This window comes from Lissotriton vulgaris, chromosome 1_1, assembly GCF_964263255.1.
Source record: "Lissotriton vulgaris chromosome 1_1, aLisVul1.2, whole genome shotgun sequence".
NCBI classification, from domain to species: Eukaryota; Metazoa; Chordata; class Amphibia; order Caudata; family Salamandridae; genus Lissotriton; species Lissotriton vulgaris.
The window spans coordinates 1,073,689,215-1,073,707,196 of record NC_141685.1 but is presented as its reverse complement, the minus strand read 5'-3'; the positions used below and the strand labels follow the sequence as shown (position 1 = coordinate 1,073,707,196).

The 17,982-nt window shown below is 43.5% G+C and overlaps 1 protein-coding gene across 4 annotated transcripts in view; it reads left to right on the top strand.

Annotated features, from left to right (window-relative positions):
- Positions 1-17,982, top strand: part of PLA2G6 (phospholipase A2 group VI) — a 604,218-nt gene that overhangs the window by 520,527 nt on the left and 65,709 nt on the right. For all 4 annotated transcript variants that reach the window (XM_086963273.1, XM_086963270.1, XM_086963277.1 and 1 more), the window contains 3 exons: positions 11,607-11,770; positions 13,558-13,708; positions 17,241-17,377. In XM_086963273.1, the coding sequence (XP_086819399.1) occupies positions 11,607-11,770; positions 13,558-13,708; positions 17,241-17,377 (452 nt within the window). The remainder of the gene's footprint in view (positions 1-11,606; positions 11,771-13,557; positions 13,709-17,240; positions 17,378-17,982) is intronic.

Genomic DNA, 17,982 nt, shown 5'->3' with positions numbered 1-17,982 from the left:
TCCTTCCACCTTTAGACTCTCTACAGTTGCCAAGACAAAAAGGTTCAAGCCCTGAGATTTACCGGGCATAAGGACTTTGACATGCATTTTCTGCCTGCTGACATAGAAGAGGAAGGAAAACTTTCTTACCTGTAATCCTAGTTGTTTAAGATTACAGATAAGAAATGTTCCTTCACCTTCAGGGGATCTTCATTGATAGCCATAAGCTCTGAATAGATTAGCCGGTCCAACCTTGGAAGGGCAGTGGAAATAAAAGAACAGATAATGCTCTACTTAAAGAGGTTCCTTTAACAGGTTCAACGTATTTAGGTGTCAGGACTCCATTAGGCTGCTGTGCAGATATCTGTGATGAAAATGTTTCGTCACAAGCCAGTAATTTCAGCTTTATCTCTAGTAGATTAAGCTTTTGGTCTCCCAGTCAAGTTATACAGGAAACTATCCATCTAGAGGCATTTTTTTGACATGGTGACATCTGTGAGAACAGGCCTATAGTTGACAATTACTTAGTCTTTTCATGATATCGCACTCACTAAGCATCCAGTGTATCTTCTGCAGAGAAATGATTTTTGGAAACCGTTGTCAAGGAATTGAACTAGTTAACATGAAGGCCTGAAATTGAAAACAGGCCTGAGAATCGGCCAGTTTGCGAACGGGAATTAGGCTTCATACATATGCCCCTTGGATCTTTAATTCTGCGAGCCGAGGTGATGGTTACAAGGAAAGTAGCCTCCCAAGTATAGTGTTGTAAATAGGTCTTGTGGATCGGTTCAGATGTGGTACCCATATGCTTGGAAATGACTTTTCAGGTCTGAGGATGGGTCAACTCCACCTTATTGGGGAGAAAACCCTTTTCATACCCTTAAATGAAGTATGCAATTATTGTGACAATGAGGAAAGAGGTTTGTGTGAGACATTTTCTGTATGCAGTAACTGCTGCAAAATGTACATTGATGGAGGGGGAACTGCAGTCCTGATTTAGCAATTGGAAACACTTGGTGAGTTTAAATTCTTCTGAATGAAGCAGATGTAGACTTTCCATCACTTGAAGGCCTTGAGTGCCCTGCTGGAAGGATGATTAACCTCTATTCGAATTTCCATACTGTCGCTAGGGAGATTTAGGTGGCTATATTGTATAAGTTCCTGAGATGAGCCGCCAAATTCAACGATGGAAGGTTGGGGTACAGGATCTGGCCTTAGGACTTGTAAAGGAAATCCGATCTTCTTATCAGCTTCCTATGTGTTCATTCCAATAGGCGGAGGAGGTTGTTTATTTCCAGGGCATTCAGGATGAATCTGGCTTTGGAGTATATCATTTTAATGAGGTCCAGTATTTGTTTATCAAGTAATAAATTAGTGTTGTGACAAATACTCCTGTACATAACATTAGTATATAAGGACATAAACAGTCTGGGTAGTAGACAATTAGAAGTGTGTGGTTGTGATGCATGGTGCGCAATGAATTTGGGCAATAAGAATAGATCACGTTGTACCGTTAAACAAACTAGACAGACTAGTAAATATATATATATATCAATAAATTTACACTTAGGGAGATTAGGAAGGCCTGGTAATAATGCACAGGTGATTGGACATGGATTGGTAGAGGCCACTTCCATATTTATTTCCAGGTGGAACTTTAAGGCAATTTTTGAAGGTGGTATATGAGAGAAGCAGCATAGGTAGACCTACCACTGAGGGAGAATGAGTTGGAGCATAGTAAGAATCAGATTGTCTTCCCAGTTGTCAGACTTCTACCACAGTGTGTCATATAGGCACTGCACTTCTCAGGCCGAGTTGGGCATAAAGAAACCGAAAAATGTGAGCTGATGTGCATCACAGCATCGATGAGATCTGGCGTATACTCCAATGCTTTGTGCATTAGAGTTTGCCTTTTCAGATGGACAGAATACAAAATACACCCTTTCCTCTGACGGAAGCTACACTTTCAGTGTCCAACATCAATCCCAGATAGCAAATAGATTGAAATGGGATTTTTTCTGACTTGAAAATAGTGAAGAGGTGAAAGTGTTTCCTGATAATGGTGAACTGTTTCCTGCAGAATGGAGGCCAATATCTTTCTCCATCTCAGGTGTGCGGTTACTACTTACTGTACTCTTTATCAGGCTGTAGAAATATGTGTTCGTAGCATGTGCAGCTGTATATACATGAACTCTACATACTCCTGCCCTCTAGTGTTGGACTTGGACTTTAAAACGTGTTTTTCTTTGGAGACATTTCAAGTCACAAGATGTGCTGTGACTTCTCCCTTAGTCCACAGTATGCATGGTCACCAACTCCACCATAGGTTTTTATCCACTATCGCAGTGATTCCCAAACTTTTTTGACCCGTGGCTCCCTTGACCTAATTGGTAGTTGGCCGTGGCTCCCCACAATTTTTTTACCGGTGGGCGGGAGGGGGGGTGATAGAATTACGACCTCGGGAGTACTTAGTGTTGGCTTCCTAAAGTAATTAGGATGCAATGAAGGTATTATAAGCATATTTGTAACAAAATAAAAAGATACCAGTTGTTTAATAAGAACTCGTTAAGTGAGAAACGATACTACAAGATTAATAGCCATATGTTTCCATGCACATTTTTTTAACCACACGATTGTTAAATTAAACTTCTTTATCAATGCTTGTTAGCTCCATAAGATAAAATAAATAATAGGCAACTCTGTCTTTGTTGTTTTATAATATTGAAAATGCTTCAGTTGTGACTGTCTAAGAAACATAACAAGTATTTTTGATTTTACATCAATGTCCGTGAAGGGTGGTTCTGCTGCCGAATGAAGATTTTTTTTTTACCCAGATGGTGAGGGCAAAAATGGAAAGCCCGAAAGAGACCCGTCTCAGCACCTGCTTTTCAGAACTGCCAGTGTGCACTGGCAGGACACAACCCACTTAAAGCTCCACATTTGGCATTTTTTTTCCAGAGTTTTATTCAGCGCGAACTGGACCCGAAGGTATCAGAGCGCTTTATATTGATTAGCACTAGTTGCGATGGACACATTCCTTTTCGTTCAGCACTGGGGAGATTAAGTGATTTTCCCCTAGATTAGAATCACAGGATGTTGAGCATTCCAGCTGAGACTCAAACCTGGTTCGAGGTCTACCGGTTTAGCTGTAAGAGGCCACATCTTCTCCCCAGTTGAGAAATCACCAATGCTTAACCCATATGTGCCTGGATGAAGAACTGGATTATTCAGAGTGCACATCCACAGGTTGCTGGGGAAGTAATCGGGTTTGATAAATCTATGCTCACATTTGCAGAAAGTGTTTACTTTACTAAATGTCCCACTTCTGCAAAAGCAGGTATTTGATTAATAATTTTACTGTGAAAAAGGCGGACTCCATGGAGCGAGTAAAGCGCAAATCGTACTTTTGAAGAAGAGGGACACTTAGTAAACACTTTCCGTAATGCCAGCATAGATTTATTAAACAAGGCTACTTCCCCAGCAACTTCTGGATGTGCACTAAGAATAATCCAGGTGAGTTCTTCATTCAGGCACACGTGGGTTTGGACTGGGTTGGGGAGTCGAACTTGTGGCCACAGTGAACTACATTTAAAAGGCACAGCACACAGGATCCGCAACAACTGAAGTAGTGAACAACTGCCCAGGGCAGCCCTCACTACTCCCTCCCCCCCCCCTTCCAAATCCCCCTACCGCCACCCTACTTCCAGCAACTTTGCTCTAAAATCAAAGAGACATGTCAAACATGTTGTCATGTGCGTACATCTAGATGGCTTTTGGCACTGAGTGGAAAATAAACTTAAAAAATATAAAAGGTTCTTGGTTCTTCATTTAAACGAACCGAAACGCTGCCTCAAAATTACCATTTTCTCCTGTTGTATGTTTAGGAATAAAACTGCCCCCGGCCCTGCTTGCCCACTCATTAAACGGAATCCTTGTTATTTTGGACTAAATGTATCAGAAGACACACTTTGAGAAATTATTTTGTTGACCACCCCCCTCCAACTCCCCCTTCTCACACACACACACTCTTTCATGCTCAGTCTAAGAAAAACACGACTCAAAATGTGCCGAGATCACGTCCAGAAAATATCAAACCACACGATATCCAAATGGGAACAAAAACAACACATCCGCGCTATTTATTTCCAAAATTTAAACGATAAAAAATAGATCCAGGGGAGTTCAGACCAAAATTAAAAGGGGATTTTGCTGGACGTCCGAGATCAGAAGGCTGCAGCGCCTCCTCCAGGGGGGCGCCTGACCTACGGGTCAAAGTGCTCTGTACAAGTGAAAGTCCCCCTGTTCCAGCCTCTCCTCCATCTCCGCAGACTCGCTACACTTTCCTAGGCTGTCAATGGGCAGTTTAGAAACGCAAACATCTGAAGAGGTGGCCTAAGCGAGCCCCTCGGCCCTTTGAAGGGATAGCTCTCTCTCTCTCCATGTAGTATGCAGCCGCTGCGGCCTAATCCACATTCAGATCCGCCGACAAATGCCTGGAATTTCTGTCTGTCCCCCACTCTCACTTTCCCTAACAAAAGAGCCCCAAACTCCAGGGAGGGTAAGGGGGAAAGAGCATGTTCAGACTGTATCGCACCAGTACTCTCGGGCCGTAAACACCATGTTCCCAGATAATGCAGGGGGGCACGTAATTCGCACTTCGGCTCACACCAGGCGTGCAACACCCATTGGACTGAAAGGGCTTCAGCCCCCTCTTGTGTGGCGGCCCGAATGACACAGTTCCTGGACACACACACAGCCAGCCGCACCGGAGCACTTCGCAGGTCTTTAAAGACCTTTTGTTTGCTAATGAGGCTTTGATGTCCCGCCCCCCCCCCGCTTAGTGCCCCTGCAGCTTAAGAGTGGAGCTTTTGCTTGAAGGTCAGACCCCCCCCCCCCCCCCCCCTCGCAATTTGACTCTGGTTGCACCTCTGGCTCACACGAAGTGCACATACCCACATTGTGCGCGCCCCTGGCACCTCACAGCGGCGCACCGGGGTGCCGCGGCGCACAGTTTGGGAACTACGGCACTATCGGATTCAGATGTATTTAGCAATGGCTCTGACACCAGCGTTATCCTTGCAGCTTTTCCAAGCCTACTTGCTCAACTCTTTGAGACCGAAGACCCGGTTAATAATCAAAGTGCATTGGTGACTCTCTATAGGCTCTCCCATCCAGAAAGCAGCTCAACCTTCTCCACCAACCATGACCATCTTGCTTCAATGCCTCAGCAACACTGTCAAGACCCCCTCTGTTACTGGCAAACTCTCCTTGGAGAAACACTATGGGAAAGGGGAGATGGAAAGCAAATACTTCTAGTTCCCTCTAAGGTGCAGCTTGCAAAATATCTTTGGTCTGAACAGCAAAGCATTTGCAACTTATTTTCCGCCCCAACCACACTGCGGGTTCTGCCTCGCCTTCCATTGCAACAAATCCACTATGGTATGAAAGAGAATGGCGTTGGGCATACATACACCAAGATGTAGCAGCAGTCTTCCTCTGAGCCCCTCGACAATTTTAGAAACAGTACCCTCTTGGCAGCAAAGAGGAAGAGGGGTGGCCCTCCGGGATTTCAGTGCCCTAACCAACACCCACACTCAGTGCTTCTGAAGTAGAAAACCAAGACAGGTGGTCCTCAGCTTGAAAACCAGCCGGCCTCTGAACTAGGAAGACTCAGAGGAATGCATCAAGAAGAGCCATAGGACACAAGCTGGCTCTGCTAAACGCCTCCCTGCCAAGGCAGAGTACAGCTCCTGCAGGAGTTGCACTTCGAGCCCCAAGTAGGGGAGAAAGAAGAACCTGGCCACTGATCACACCTCTGGCATCCTGCTCCGGAAGGCACTGTGAGAAGACTGTGGAGCTGAGCAGACTCAGGGTATGGAGTTTAGGGCCCTTTTGATGTGAGGAATCGAAGGCACCCATACTGGAAAGGCTGGTAGAGTAGCCAACTAGAAGCCGTTCAGACTTGTTGGATCCCTGCCATGTTGCCCCAGGATGGCTGTCAACCACACTGCCCCTGATTCCACAGAAGCCCAGGCTGATCTTTGAGGAAAATCACGCCTTTGAGGCAGCGGGACATTCATAGACCTAAGGACAAGGCCACATACCCACCACTCCAACCACCTCCACCCAGGCAATTACCACCACCACCCCATACTCAGCTTCCATCCACCACCACCAGAGTCACCTGACAGGTTAGTTGACGCATACTCAGACCAAGGCAGCCCCTCTGGGGAGGAAAACTCCTAAACCAATTCACAGACAGACTAAAAAGGTAATGTGCTGTCTTGCTTTACACTCCCAAATAAAAGAAACTCAGCACGCCCAAGATGAGGCACCTGGTAAATCAGGAAAAAACACATAAAAAGGAGGTTCGGCACTCACAAAATGCTGCAAATCAACACAGTTTCAAAATAAAGCGTGGGGTTTTATTAATGCAACACTTTCTAACAGAAAGACTTTCCCAGATGTCAAATGAAACGGGCGAACCAACATGCAAATGTGTGTGTGTGTGCACAAACAAATAATAATACAACACTCACAAGTAATCAAATGCATGAGATAAAACACAAGCAGATAATAATGGAATACTCATAAGTCAAATGCAAGGGAGCAACATATAAGCAGATAATAGTAATGGAACATTCACAAGTCGAATACAACAAACAAGCACTGCCAAATGCCAGGAATAAACATTGTCAAATGAAAGAATCAATTATAAAGAGCACAACATGAAAATATCACAGAGCAATGAAGCTCATACATCACCATTTGAGCACAGCACAACATTCTGGTCAGCTTGACTGGGAAGCCCTTTCAGTCGTCCAGAAATCTCAATGGGACAGCAAAACGTGCCCTGTGATGGTGCATCCACCTCAAGAGTGGGCTTCTGTATGAGGGCAAAAACTTCCCATCTCTAATACATTTTAGTAGCATGGAGAGAGACTTCTAGAAATTTCCCCTCCCTTCATCTATTGTAAAACCGAGGCGGACTGTACCAGTCTGTTCCAAGGTTAAGACGGAAGCTGGCCAGCCCTCCGTGTTTTGACTCTGAGACAAAGAAGTACATTCCTCTCTCACGCTTTCAAATGCACATCCCACACGTTCTGTTCCAGCAGGGCTGTATTGCTCTGTGCTGAGAAGAAAGAAAATATCCTACTCTGAAGCTGCTAGAAGGCATGAAATGTAATCATTCAAGAGCACAAAAATGATGATATACATTCAAAATGGAGTCAGTTAAAACACATTGTCAAAATTCACCAGAATCTCACAATGCACATGAGTGCATATAGCACTACATGTGTCCAAGAACATCCCTAACCCCTTTGTGGAACTGTAACCTAATACTCACAAGACTTATGGGTTCACCCTTGGAACCTTCCCCACTCTTGGAAAATACAGTTTTCATTCTGGAAAGTGTCTTTTTTAGTAGCCATAATCTCACTCAGGCGCATTAGTGAGTTAGAAGCCCTCACCATTCAAGAACAATTCATTCAGGTGCACGAGAACGAATTCATAAATCACCAACTGTACGTGCAAAAACTGGGCATTTGTGGCTTTTCTCTGTAACATTCCATAAGCAGACATCTGCAAGGCAGTACCTGGTCAATACCACCCGCTTTTACAAAGCACTACTGTGTAGACATTTTAGCCTGTCAACAGACTGTGGTTGGCCAAACTGTGTTAAAAACATTGTTCAAACATGTGCATCATCTACGTGTTGGGGACTGCTTAGCAGGAAACTGTTACCATTGATGCAGAGCATGTGTATCTATAGCCACACATGATACAAACTTAAAATGTTACTTACCTTGTAAGGATCTGTTTGTAGCATGTTGTGGTGTAGAGTGAAAATTGTATCTCACACTTGATGCATCGTTGAAAGGATAAAGACACAAGTTGCCTTAGGAAGAGACAATGCATAAATATCTGTGAGTTCAGAGTTGTCAGAGTATTCCTGAAGGCGTTTTGCCACTAATCTCACACAAACAAGTGTTTGGTCAGAAAGGACACACTCCATTCTATTCTATACTCCAGTTGGAAACAAGGTGGCACCAGTGCTGGCTGAGGAAGTCTAGAACCTTTGACATTGAGTAATAGCGCCTGGCATAACCCTGATCGTACAAACTTTTCCAAGGCTTAATAGCGCATGAGTAGATGCGTTTAACAGACTAGACATTCACTGTCACAAATCCGATCTGACTTGCAGGCAACTTCAGTTCATATTCCTGAAATAGACCTCTTGCATAAGCCTGTTAGTGACGTCAGAGAACACAAAATGCCATTCCTCCGCACCAGATGGTGAGGTCCAGGAACATTTAAGGAATGGCTTGCGAGTTCCTGGTTTGAAATGTTTGCGTACCCTTTCTTCCCAATCCTCTGATCCTTGGGACCCCCACAGATGATGAAAGAATCATGCAGAATTATACTGAAGGCTCTGAGTTGGACCTGATTGTTTTGGTTCACAGGCATCTGGAACAGGTCAGACCAGACACTTGCTTCACAATAAAGAGCCGTGGCTAAATTCTCAAGACAGCACAGTCTCTCTCTGCACTTAACCCTGCACCTAACAGCCTAGCTGATTCACATCTAAAATATGGCTCCTTGAGCAATATTCATGACTAAAGAGCATTCTTCTAGGAGCCAAAGCAGGTTCCACGGTCAATACCTACCAGACATTCTCAGCTCAAGAGTCTTTCATCAAGTTAGACGTTCCATTCAGGACTAGTTCTAGTTTCACACTAGGTGTAGACGTGCCAATGACTGAAATATTTCACCTATCACGATTGTTTTCTTGGCCATCTTCTGATTCTGGAAGCCTTATACTCACATGTCCTCTAGCATTACTTGAAATGATATTTGGACAAAGCAAATGACTTTTTTCAGCCACTCAAGATGCCTGTCTCCTTTGCCAACACTAATAAAGGCATGCCCTTTTCGCAATAGTGAATTTCCCATTTGATTACAGTTTGCATTAACCTGTGCCACGCCAAGGCCGGCAGTCCACAGTGGAGCAGAGTCCAAGCCAATTTCACCAGATGCATGGTCACTACGTGGTGCCTTTTATTAATATAGTTCTTACTGACATTTGTAAAATGACAGCACTTCCTCCTCACATACATTCATTAAACATTACTGCCTGGACTTTCAGTAAACTTTGGAAACTATGATATTGTAAAATCTATTTCATGAAGTCATAAACTTTGTTTGTACTGCTTGTTTAGTCCTATTTCACGCAACTAAATCTTCAAAAGATCCAGTGTTGGAGAATAAATACTCTGCTTACTTTCAATTACAGTTCACACGCGTTGGTATGTTTCATAGTTTCACGTGTGACCCTCCATCCTCCCTTGGTTATGAGTCTTCTACATTTTAAATGTTTAGTTCTGAAAATCTGAGCAGTAGAAATCTTTGGGGGATTGGAGATGAAGGTCTCTCCACCTCAATAGCCAGATACTGTAGCACATAATGAAGTGAAGAGACTACACCTGTTGTGTGGCTGAAACAATGTTAAATGTATGTGTGTAAAAACAAGGATTCCTAGCCTGATGGTGGGGAAAAATGTAATGCATAAGAATTACCAAAAGATACCAAAGTTGTAGTTATAGGTAAGTAACTTGTAATACATGGGATTCTGTAATCCCTGTATAAATGGCAGTCCAATTTTTTTTAATATTCAGCGACTTGTGATGCACCATGTCGCCGATTATAAAAGAAACAATGGCGAAATTCAACTATTATGAAGTTATTCTAGTCGAGTTCTGACGTCACAATATCTGCTGCCAGAGCCAGCAGCTGAGGTGAAAGGCAGGTCAGGTCCTGGAGTATAAGTGGAGCAGTTGTTTAAAGCAATTAAAATGTAATTCTGCTTTTCTTTTTTTCTGCTCTATTTTAAGAGCTTACAATGCCAAGCAGAGAGAATGTTTATTATTTTGTATCCTTAGAGGAAAGCTAGAATCTTTCTTCATCTTTCGACACATTCCGAGCTAGTTCAGCTTTTTTATTTTTTTAAACTGACTTGTATTGTACTGTTTCTAATATCTGTTTACAACACATATCTAACCGGTGTTTTAAAAGTCGAATTTTGCACAGGTTTGATTTTAACCCCTTAACTGCTGCCGTCGGGCAACGGTCGTCACGAGCACTACCTCCCCAGTGCTGCGCACGACCGTTGGCCGACGGGCCAGCATTCGTTCTTCGAACGTTCAGCACCGGGCGCTGAACGTTCGACGCTCTGATGAGGTTAATTCTTCATGTTTGAAAACATGATTGCTCTATCATATGAAAGCACTACACACCAAGTTTTTAAGTGGGTTGTGGGAAAGGTGATGGTGTGACCATGTATTATACGGGATAAAGTACCCCCGTGCGTACATGATGAGGATATTGCAGGTCACCTTGGAGTTCCATAGTCTTTGGCCTCGTTCCTCTATATGACACTCCTCAGTGACTTGCACTATTCTTGTAATGTAAGTCAGGGGATCCCTTATATATATTGTGCCCATTATTTGGCGTGCTCCGAATACGAGGATGCTCCTTATCTTGTTTAGCATCCAAGTATTGCAACGCCCCCCCTTTGTTCATATGTAGTCTTTCTAAAAGCACCTATTACAGCTAAAACGTGATTGTGCAGTCTCTTCGCCCAAGTTTTTATATTCTTGTTCTTGGAAACCATTCACTGTAGGAGTTGGGCTATAATGCATTGCACCGTATTGTAGTTACATTTAAATATTGCTTCATACCCCTAACAAAGTGCTGAAGGGGATTAGTGGACATGTAGCACTCTACACCACAGAAGAAGTGCCTGATTAGAAGATTGTTGAATTACAGTGTGGGAATGTTTTAGGTGTAATGTATGATTGACTAGATTGCTGCTTACCCTGGCGTAAATTGCTGGACCTAATTGAAGGAAGACAAGTGAGGGATAGAGTGCGTGCACTTTATATTCATTTATAGCTGTATTGGGTTGGAAAGGTGTGGGTTATGAGTAGGGCCTAACCGGAAAATATTTTCTGTTCTGTTTGTTATGCACACTTCATTTTCTCAAATCAGGTATGTGGTCTTTCTCGGGTTTGCTTTGGAAATGCAGACTTTTAATTCCTGAAATCAATATTTGTTGTTTTGCTTTGATTAGCATACCAGGTTTTTGAAATGTGGTAGTTTGAAACCATGTCTTTCAACCAATGATCGCCTGATGCTCCACAAGTCACATTTAGAGTGATGGAATTTCAGGCATAATTGTTTAGAGTTTGGATTGCTGCTTAATTTTACACTTAAGCGATGTTTATTAAGATGCAGTAATACCCCTATATTGCTGCATGGCTTCTATTATTCAAAGATGCTCTTTTGCTGGCAGTATCTACAGAATAAAAAAGTGCCCTATTTTTCGTTGTTTCTTAATTGAATTGAAATTCAGAGATAATGAAATGAAAACATGTATATAGGGCGGTCTCTGGAAACATCTTGAGAGACTAATATCCGGCAGTAGCAGTACCAGGTTTCAACAGCAAGATCTTGTCCTAAGCTCTTAATATGTCATGTGTGCCACAGTTTCACCGGTGTCTGGTGGCAGTTTGCTGCGATTGACAGAGTCCTCATGAATTCTGCATTCTCCTTGTCTCTTCCCACAGGTGTGATCGCGTCCTGTGTCTGGATGGGGGAGGCATCCGGGGGCTCGTGCTGATCCAGCTCCTCCTAGCTATTGAACAGGCAGCAGGACGACCAGTGCGGGAGCTTTTCGACTGGATATCCGGGACCAGCACTGGGGGCATCTTGGCGCTAGCCATTGTGCATGGTAAGTATTGGGGCTACACTGTGACAGCTTGCACGAACATGGTGCATCTTGGACTGAGCCTGCAAGTACCTTGCACATTCTGCACTCGTTGACAGTGCACAGCTTTTCATGGTCCTTTTCCTTGGTTTCAAGGGTGCTGCTCTTTGTGATTGCATATGTGGGGACCCAGTGCTTCCTAACTGCATGCAAAATTGCATTATGCCTTTTGACTGTGCAAAAGCATCCCTATGCCTGCTGGTTATGCATGAAAGGACACTGCCCTAAGAAAGAACATTCAAAAACATGTCCTAGACTAAATATGCAAGGACACGGAGCCACTTTTCTGCACTTGCAAGCATACCAACCCTTAACTACAATCAGAATGTACATGGCACTCTGCTGATGGAGCCTAAAAGGACAGTATGCCTTATGCGGCACATACACACAAATATTCTGACCTTCTGATTACACTTGGTTATACACTGCAGCTTGTAGCTCCACTCTGGCAGCATGCCCTGAATGCATGTGCTGCATTCTTTTAACAATTTGTGTTTCTACTTTGCAGCCACCTCACATTGCCCTCAAAGTCCTGCTAGAAAACTCCATCCCTGATTGAGTGTGTAGCATTATTTTACTGATGACTTATTTTGCTGGACTACTGTGTACATATCTTGATTGGCTACCACTTTGTGTCACTTTGTGCCTCTTTTTTAAGCTCTCTTTATGTTCTGAAGGCTACTCCTCCATTCTATAGAGAACTTTCTCTATAGGGGTCTCCTTTCAGGTTTTCATTTTCGGTCAGCCTTTTCTTCTTAAAGATACCCCTCTCTGTAGGTCTCTTCATCTCTGACTATCACTCAAGTCCACATCCTTTGTTTATGAGCCCTTTTCTATACACCCACCACAGCCCACTTTGTTGTTTCCCATCTATGCCTTTTGGCCATTGTCAGTATCACTAGGCTACCATCTCTATTGCTAGGCTCCCAACGTTGCGAGTAGGCCTCTGCTTCGATTGCCAAGCTTGCACCTCTGCCTCTATAAGCCCTTATCCGTATTGCTTGGATCCCACGTTGTCCTGTAGGGAACCAACTCTATTGTTAGTTTTTACTGCCCTCTGAACTTCCATCTCTGGAGGCTCCCCTCTGTGGGGCTCTATATGTAGATGTTTTTCTCTCCTATGACCTTTCCATTGGCTTCTTTCTGAATGCTTCTTTTGTCCCTGTGTATACTTCTGTCTCCTTTCTGTAAAATCTCCACCTTACTATATACTTCCATATTCGTTTACATTCCTTCTCTTAGTGCTCCTCCATCTCCGGATGCTCTTACCTCAATAGAGGGCCCCTCTCTATATGCCACTGCCACCCTTCATGCCCCTTGCTTTCTTCATGCCCCTCCTTCTCTGTAGGCTCCCCCCTTTTTCATACATTACTCCATAGCATTAGGTCACACCCCTCACTTTGCCCCTCCCTTCTATCTTCTTTTCTTTAGCCCATGCTTCCACCTCCATGTAGGAATCTTATTGTTTCTCTGCTTCTGCCCATCTACTCATCCACTCCATTGGCCCCTATTTCTTTGGACCTTCTTTTCTCCCTAGGCATAGGTTCCTTTGTTTCTCTCTCTGTATGCTCACTCTCTTTGTAGAACCATCCCTAACTTTTGTTTTGTTCCTCTTTGAAAGCCCTTCCTTCTTTGAGTCCCATGCTCTATTGTTCTTTTCTGTGTATATTGGCCTCCCTCTTGTCCTTTTGCCTGGACTTATTCGTTGTGCATTTTGCATCCCTTTACACCCCCCCTCCCCCCACTCCAAGGTAAGTCCATGGAGTACCTGCGCTGTCTGTACTTTCGGATGAAGGATGAGGTATTCAAAGGCTCGCGTCCCTACGAGTCGGCACCACTTGAGGAGTTCCTGAAACGGGAGTTTGGTGAAGATACCAAAATGACTGATGTCCGGAGACCCAGGTGAGCAATTTAACCTACCCCTTTTCTTCTTTTGATGGTTTGTTCGGCTTGACAGCCTATAAATGTTTTCTTTTGAATTTCCGTGTCCATTTTTCAAATTCGATTGTGCTTTGAAGTTGTGTTAGATCATCTTTTCTTCTCCCTACCGGTGTCATGTGGTGTTGATCCAGAGGGATCTTTATCTTTGCATTTGAATGGTTACTCTACTAGGGAATGTTTCACTATCGAAAGCCTCTCTTTAGGTTTGGATGCCTTCTTTTTCATATCGTAAGGCTCTGACGACCTAGAGTCTTTCGGGTTTTTATGTAAAATTTTCTCGGTAAGTGAACACAGACTTCCACATTCTGTGTTGATCTCTTCCACATGAGAGTCGCAGACTTGTTTCTTCTGCTACTTCTGCTTCCTCATCCTTCGAAAACCCCATATCTGGCAAAGATGGTTCATGTGTTTAATGCTATGAAAATTCAGTTTCTGATGAAGAATGCTAGCCCCAGATTCTTCACCTGTTGCATATTTCCCAGTCTTCAGACTGGATCAGGACATCATTCAACAGTACCTCTGCGTGTCAGTAGGGGGCACCAAGCGCTGACCTCCGTTCCGAATCTGGAGCTACCACCTGTCTCTCGCAGTCTCCTATTACCAAGAAAAATGTTATAACAGTTTGCAAGGGAAACATCCTTATAGAGACGGTCGCAAACAAATGTCTGTGACACACCCTCGTCAGGTTTGGCTGTGATGCCTTCGGTCAAATCATGACTCAAAGGCCGAAGGCCTGCAGGGATTGTGTGTACGACGAATCCGAAGGCCATACAGGACCGTGAGGTGAAACTCTACATTTCCAAGCACCGGAAGACTTTGCGGTAGGAATGCTGCCAACAGAGGCACCCTTGCACCAGAGTGCAAGGGTGTCTGCGTGCAGGGGAGGATTGTTTTTGTACAGGAAGGTGTCCCTTCCTGCACATAAACAATCCTAGAAATGCCCCATTCTGTCACTTTCATGTGTGCTGCTTCATGCAGCACACATGAAAGTGACAGAATGTTTTTTTTAAAAACGTTTGTTTATGTTTAGGAAGGGACACCTTCCTGTACATAAACAAACCATGACATTTTGCTTTTTCCATGTGTGCTGCACAAGGCAGCACACATGGAAAAATGTTGGCGTTGCCTCCTATGTGCGCCACCCTTGTACATAGGGGCAGCGTCAAAATGAATGGGTGTTGCGTTGGAACAACTACCGCAACACCCACTGCCCACCCCTTTGACGCTAACCATAGCGTGAAAGGGGGCCTTATGTACAAGGCAGCGTGAACTCTGCCTTGTACATAAGACGCAGCCCCTATCGCCACGACAACATCAATCTAGGTGACATTGTGGTGGCGATAGGGGCTTGTACATATGCCCCACAGGCGGTTTCCCATAGTAAAGAAATGACCTGGTTCTGTGAGGTAACTGAAAGTACAGTGTAACATGGGTAGAGGAAGCCGCTGAAACCAAAAGGGACAGGACACTTTTTCACAGTTCTCAATGTAAACCTAAGATACTATATTTTTTCTTACCATTTTATAATTCAACTCTTTATTGCACCACAGATGCTGCAATACAGGGTTGAAACCTGTCATTTGTAGTTTGACAGACTATGTTCAGGAACAAAAATAGCCCCCTGGAAGGCCTCCTAAAAGGTGCTGTTTACGTATGGGCACTGGCACCCTGGCTTAAGATTTAAGTGGACAATAGATCCCTGAAAAACATTCTGTTTGAAAGGTTGGTGGGCCTGTCAGTCAGGAGACACCTCACCATAATGAATTGTCCCTTTCAAGAAACTTTCCAGAACTTTGGTTGGAGCCTCTGAAAGAAAAAAGGAGAAGTTATTTGGCGATCAAATGCTCCTCCAACGAAGTTTGAAGTTTGCATCATGCCATTTCCCTGCACTGGGTTAATAGATTTTATTATTTTGCCTCTGTCAACCTTTCTGCTCCCAGTGTATTTGAAATAGTCTCTGTAGTTCCAAAATACACAGCAAAAGTTTGGGGCTGTTAGTTATTATTCACTAGCATAGGAGACATGCTATCTCAATGAATTAATTAAATATTAGCACCTGGTGACCAATCCCTCTATGGAGCAAGGTAAACCAGCTCTTACATGCAGGGGTGCCACTGCACTGTAATCTTTATTCGTTTCTTTCTGCCCGAGGTCCGAGCCTCATGATCTAGTGATGCTGCTACACTCCTATATTGTTTACCTAGAACTCATATTTGTTTTATCTCTTTTGACCTCCTGACGTATGTTTGAAATGACAACGATAATAGTTTCCCCTTCAATTTTGTAGGGCACATTGTTCTCTGTCCTTAAACTGGGGAGGTTCTAGTGGGTTCGTATATTATGTAGCTGTAGTATCTGTCCGTTTGGAGAGACGCCAAAGACACAGTGGAGTACTGACAGCATTTTATGCAAGGCACGGCAAATATTGAGAGGAATCGCGCAACACTCCAACAGCAGTTGATACCGAACCAATAGCAGCGAAACCTGAGCATTTGTCACCAAGGGGGAACGCATATTGAAAAAGGTCCCGCTATATTTAAACGTCGGATGATATAGAAAACAAACCCTCGTATCAGGAGTAGTTTGACTACTCATAGCAGGAGTCACCGTTCGCATTCACGACGGATACCACTGACTATCGACTCGACTATTCTTTTTTCAATATACACCCCTTCGGAGAAGAGAAAAGGTTAAGTGAAGCGGCGAATACTGCCCCTGAGGAAGGAACCAACGTTCCGAAATGCATTGGGCCAGAGATTAAATATGGTTCAGTAGGAATTATGGAATCATTGTAGAAATTTGAAAGTGTTATGTACTGAATTAAGAATTGGTATTTTTTCAATAAGTTGGACAGTGATCATATGTGATGAAATAACATAAATGATATATGAACATGTACATGAATAAGTAAGGAATCTATGTTAGAAAAAAATGAAAAAAATTAGTAAACACTGATTTGCAGTATATCAATATTGTGGTATTATGTTCATGTTTGAATATAATTAATGGTTGAAAAATTGTGAACATTGAGTTCAATAGGCACAGTGCACACTAGAGCAGTTTCATCCTGTTCAAGGTTTGAATACTAGTATTAATGTGAAGCCAACACATGACTATAGTGTAGCACCCTTGTCTAAATATAGGAAGAGTGAAAATATAGCGTGAAGATTGAGTGCGCCTCTTACCCAGTAGAGGGTATTTATCTTGTATCTGTCCGTCACCCATGTTGCTTGCACTGTGAAAATACCAGAACGTTGTAGAATAGACTAGAACAGTGGAATCTTACAGTCATCAATTCTAGAATGGAGAGTGAGGAGCCTGCACATTCTGGAATTGGCAATTGACAGTTGGTATGCTGTGGCTGAGGTATATGGAATAAACCTGACACTTCTCTTCACTCTCTGGTATGCTAATTGAGTAACCCTCTTATCTTGCATTGAACAGTAACCTTTACTGTAGGAATGTGCCTCTAATGCTCTCTGTATGCCTCTAGGGTGATGGTGACAGGGGTGCTGGCAGACCGACATCCTGCTGAGCTGCATTTGTTCCGGAACTACGATCCACCACAGACTGGAAAGGATCCACCATACCAGAGAGTTGCCACATTTCAGCCCATCACAGCCCCTGAGCGTATGTCCACACAGTACAAGAATTTTTTCATTACCCCGCCACCATCCTGGGCATTGATCCAACTCTTCTACAAGAGTTTAACCACCCTTAGGCCTTTCCTTCGGAGCATGGATACAGCCCTGTAAATGAGGGAAACAGCCCTTACAAAGAGGTCTTTACCATGTTGTGCCTTTAACACACATTTTTTTACCACGCACGTTTTTTACCACGTACATGCATTTACAACACATGCCTTTACCACACATTTAAGGTAAGTTGGAGGGCGTGGGGGTCTCCCCAAACAAATACATAGTTTTTATATTTATAAACAATGCATGGTAGTGGCATGCACTACAAAAACATAAGCGTTCTTAAAATAAATGCGGGGTAAAAAATGCATTGTAAAGGCATGCAAAGTTTTTCCCTGCGTTGTGCCGTCATACAACCATTAATGAGCTACACCAGTTGTGTACATCACCTCCCCAGGTGTAAGCCAGGCCCTCTACATGTGCTTCACCAATCTGAGGCAGATTCAAGCATAGGTTTACCAAACTGGGGGAATACCATTACTTTTTGGCCTTCACTACATTTGTGTATAGCCCAGTACAGGAGCCTAATGTCCATCT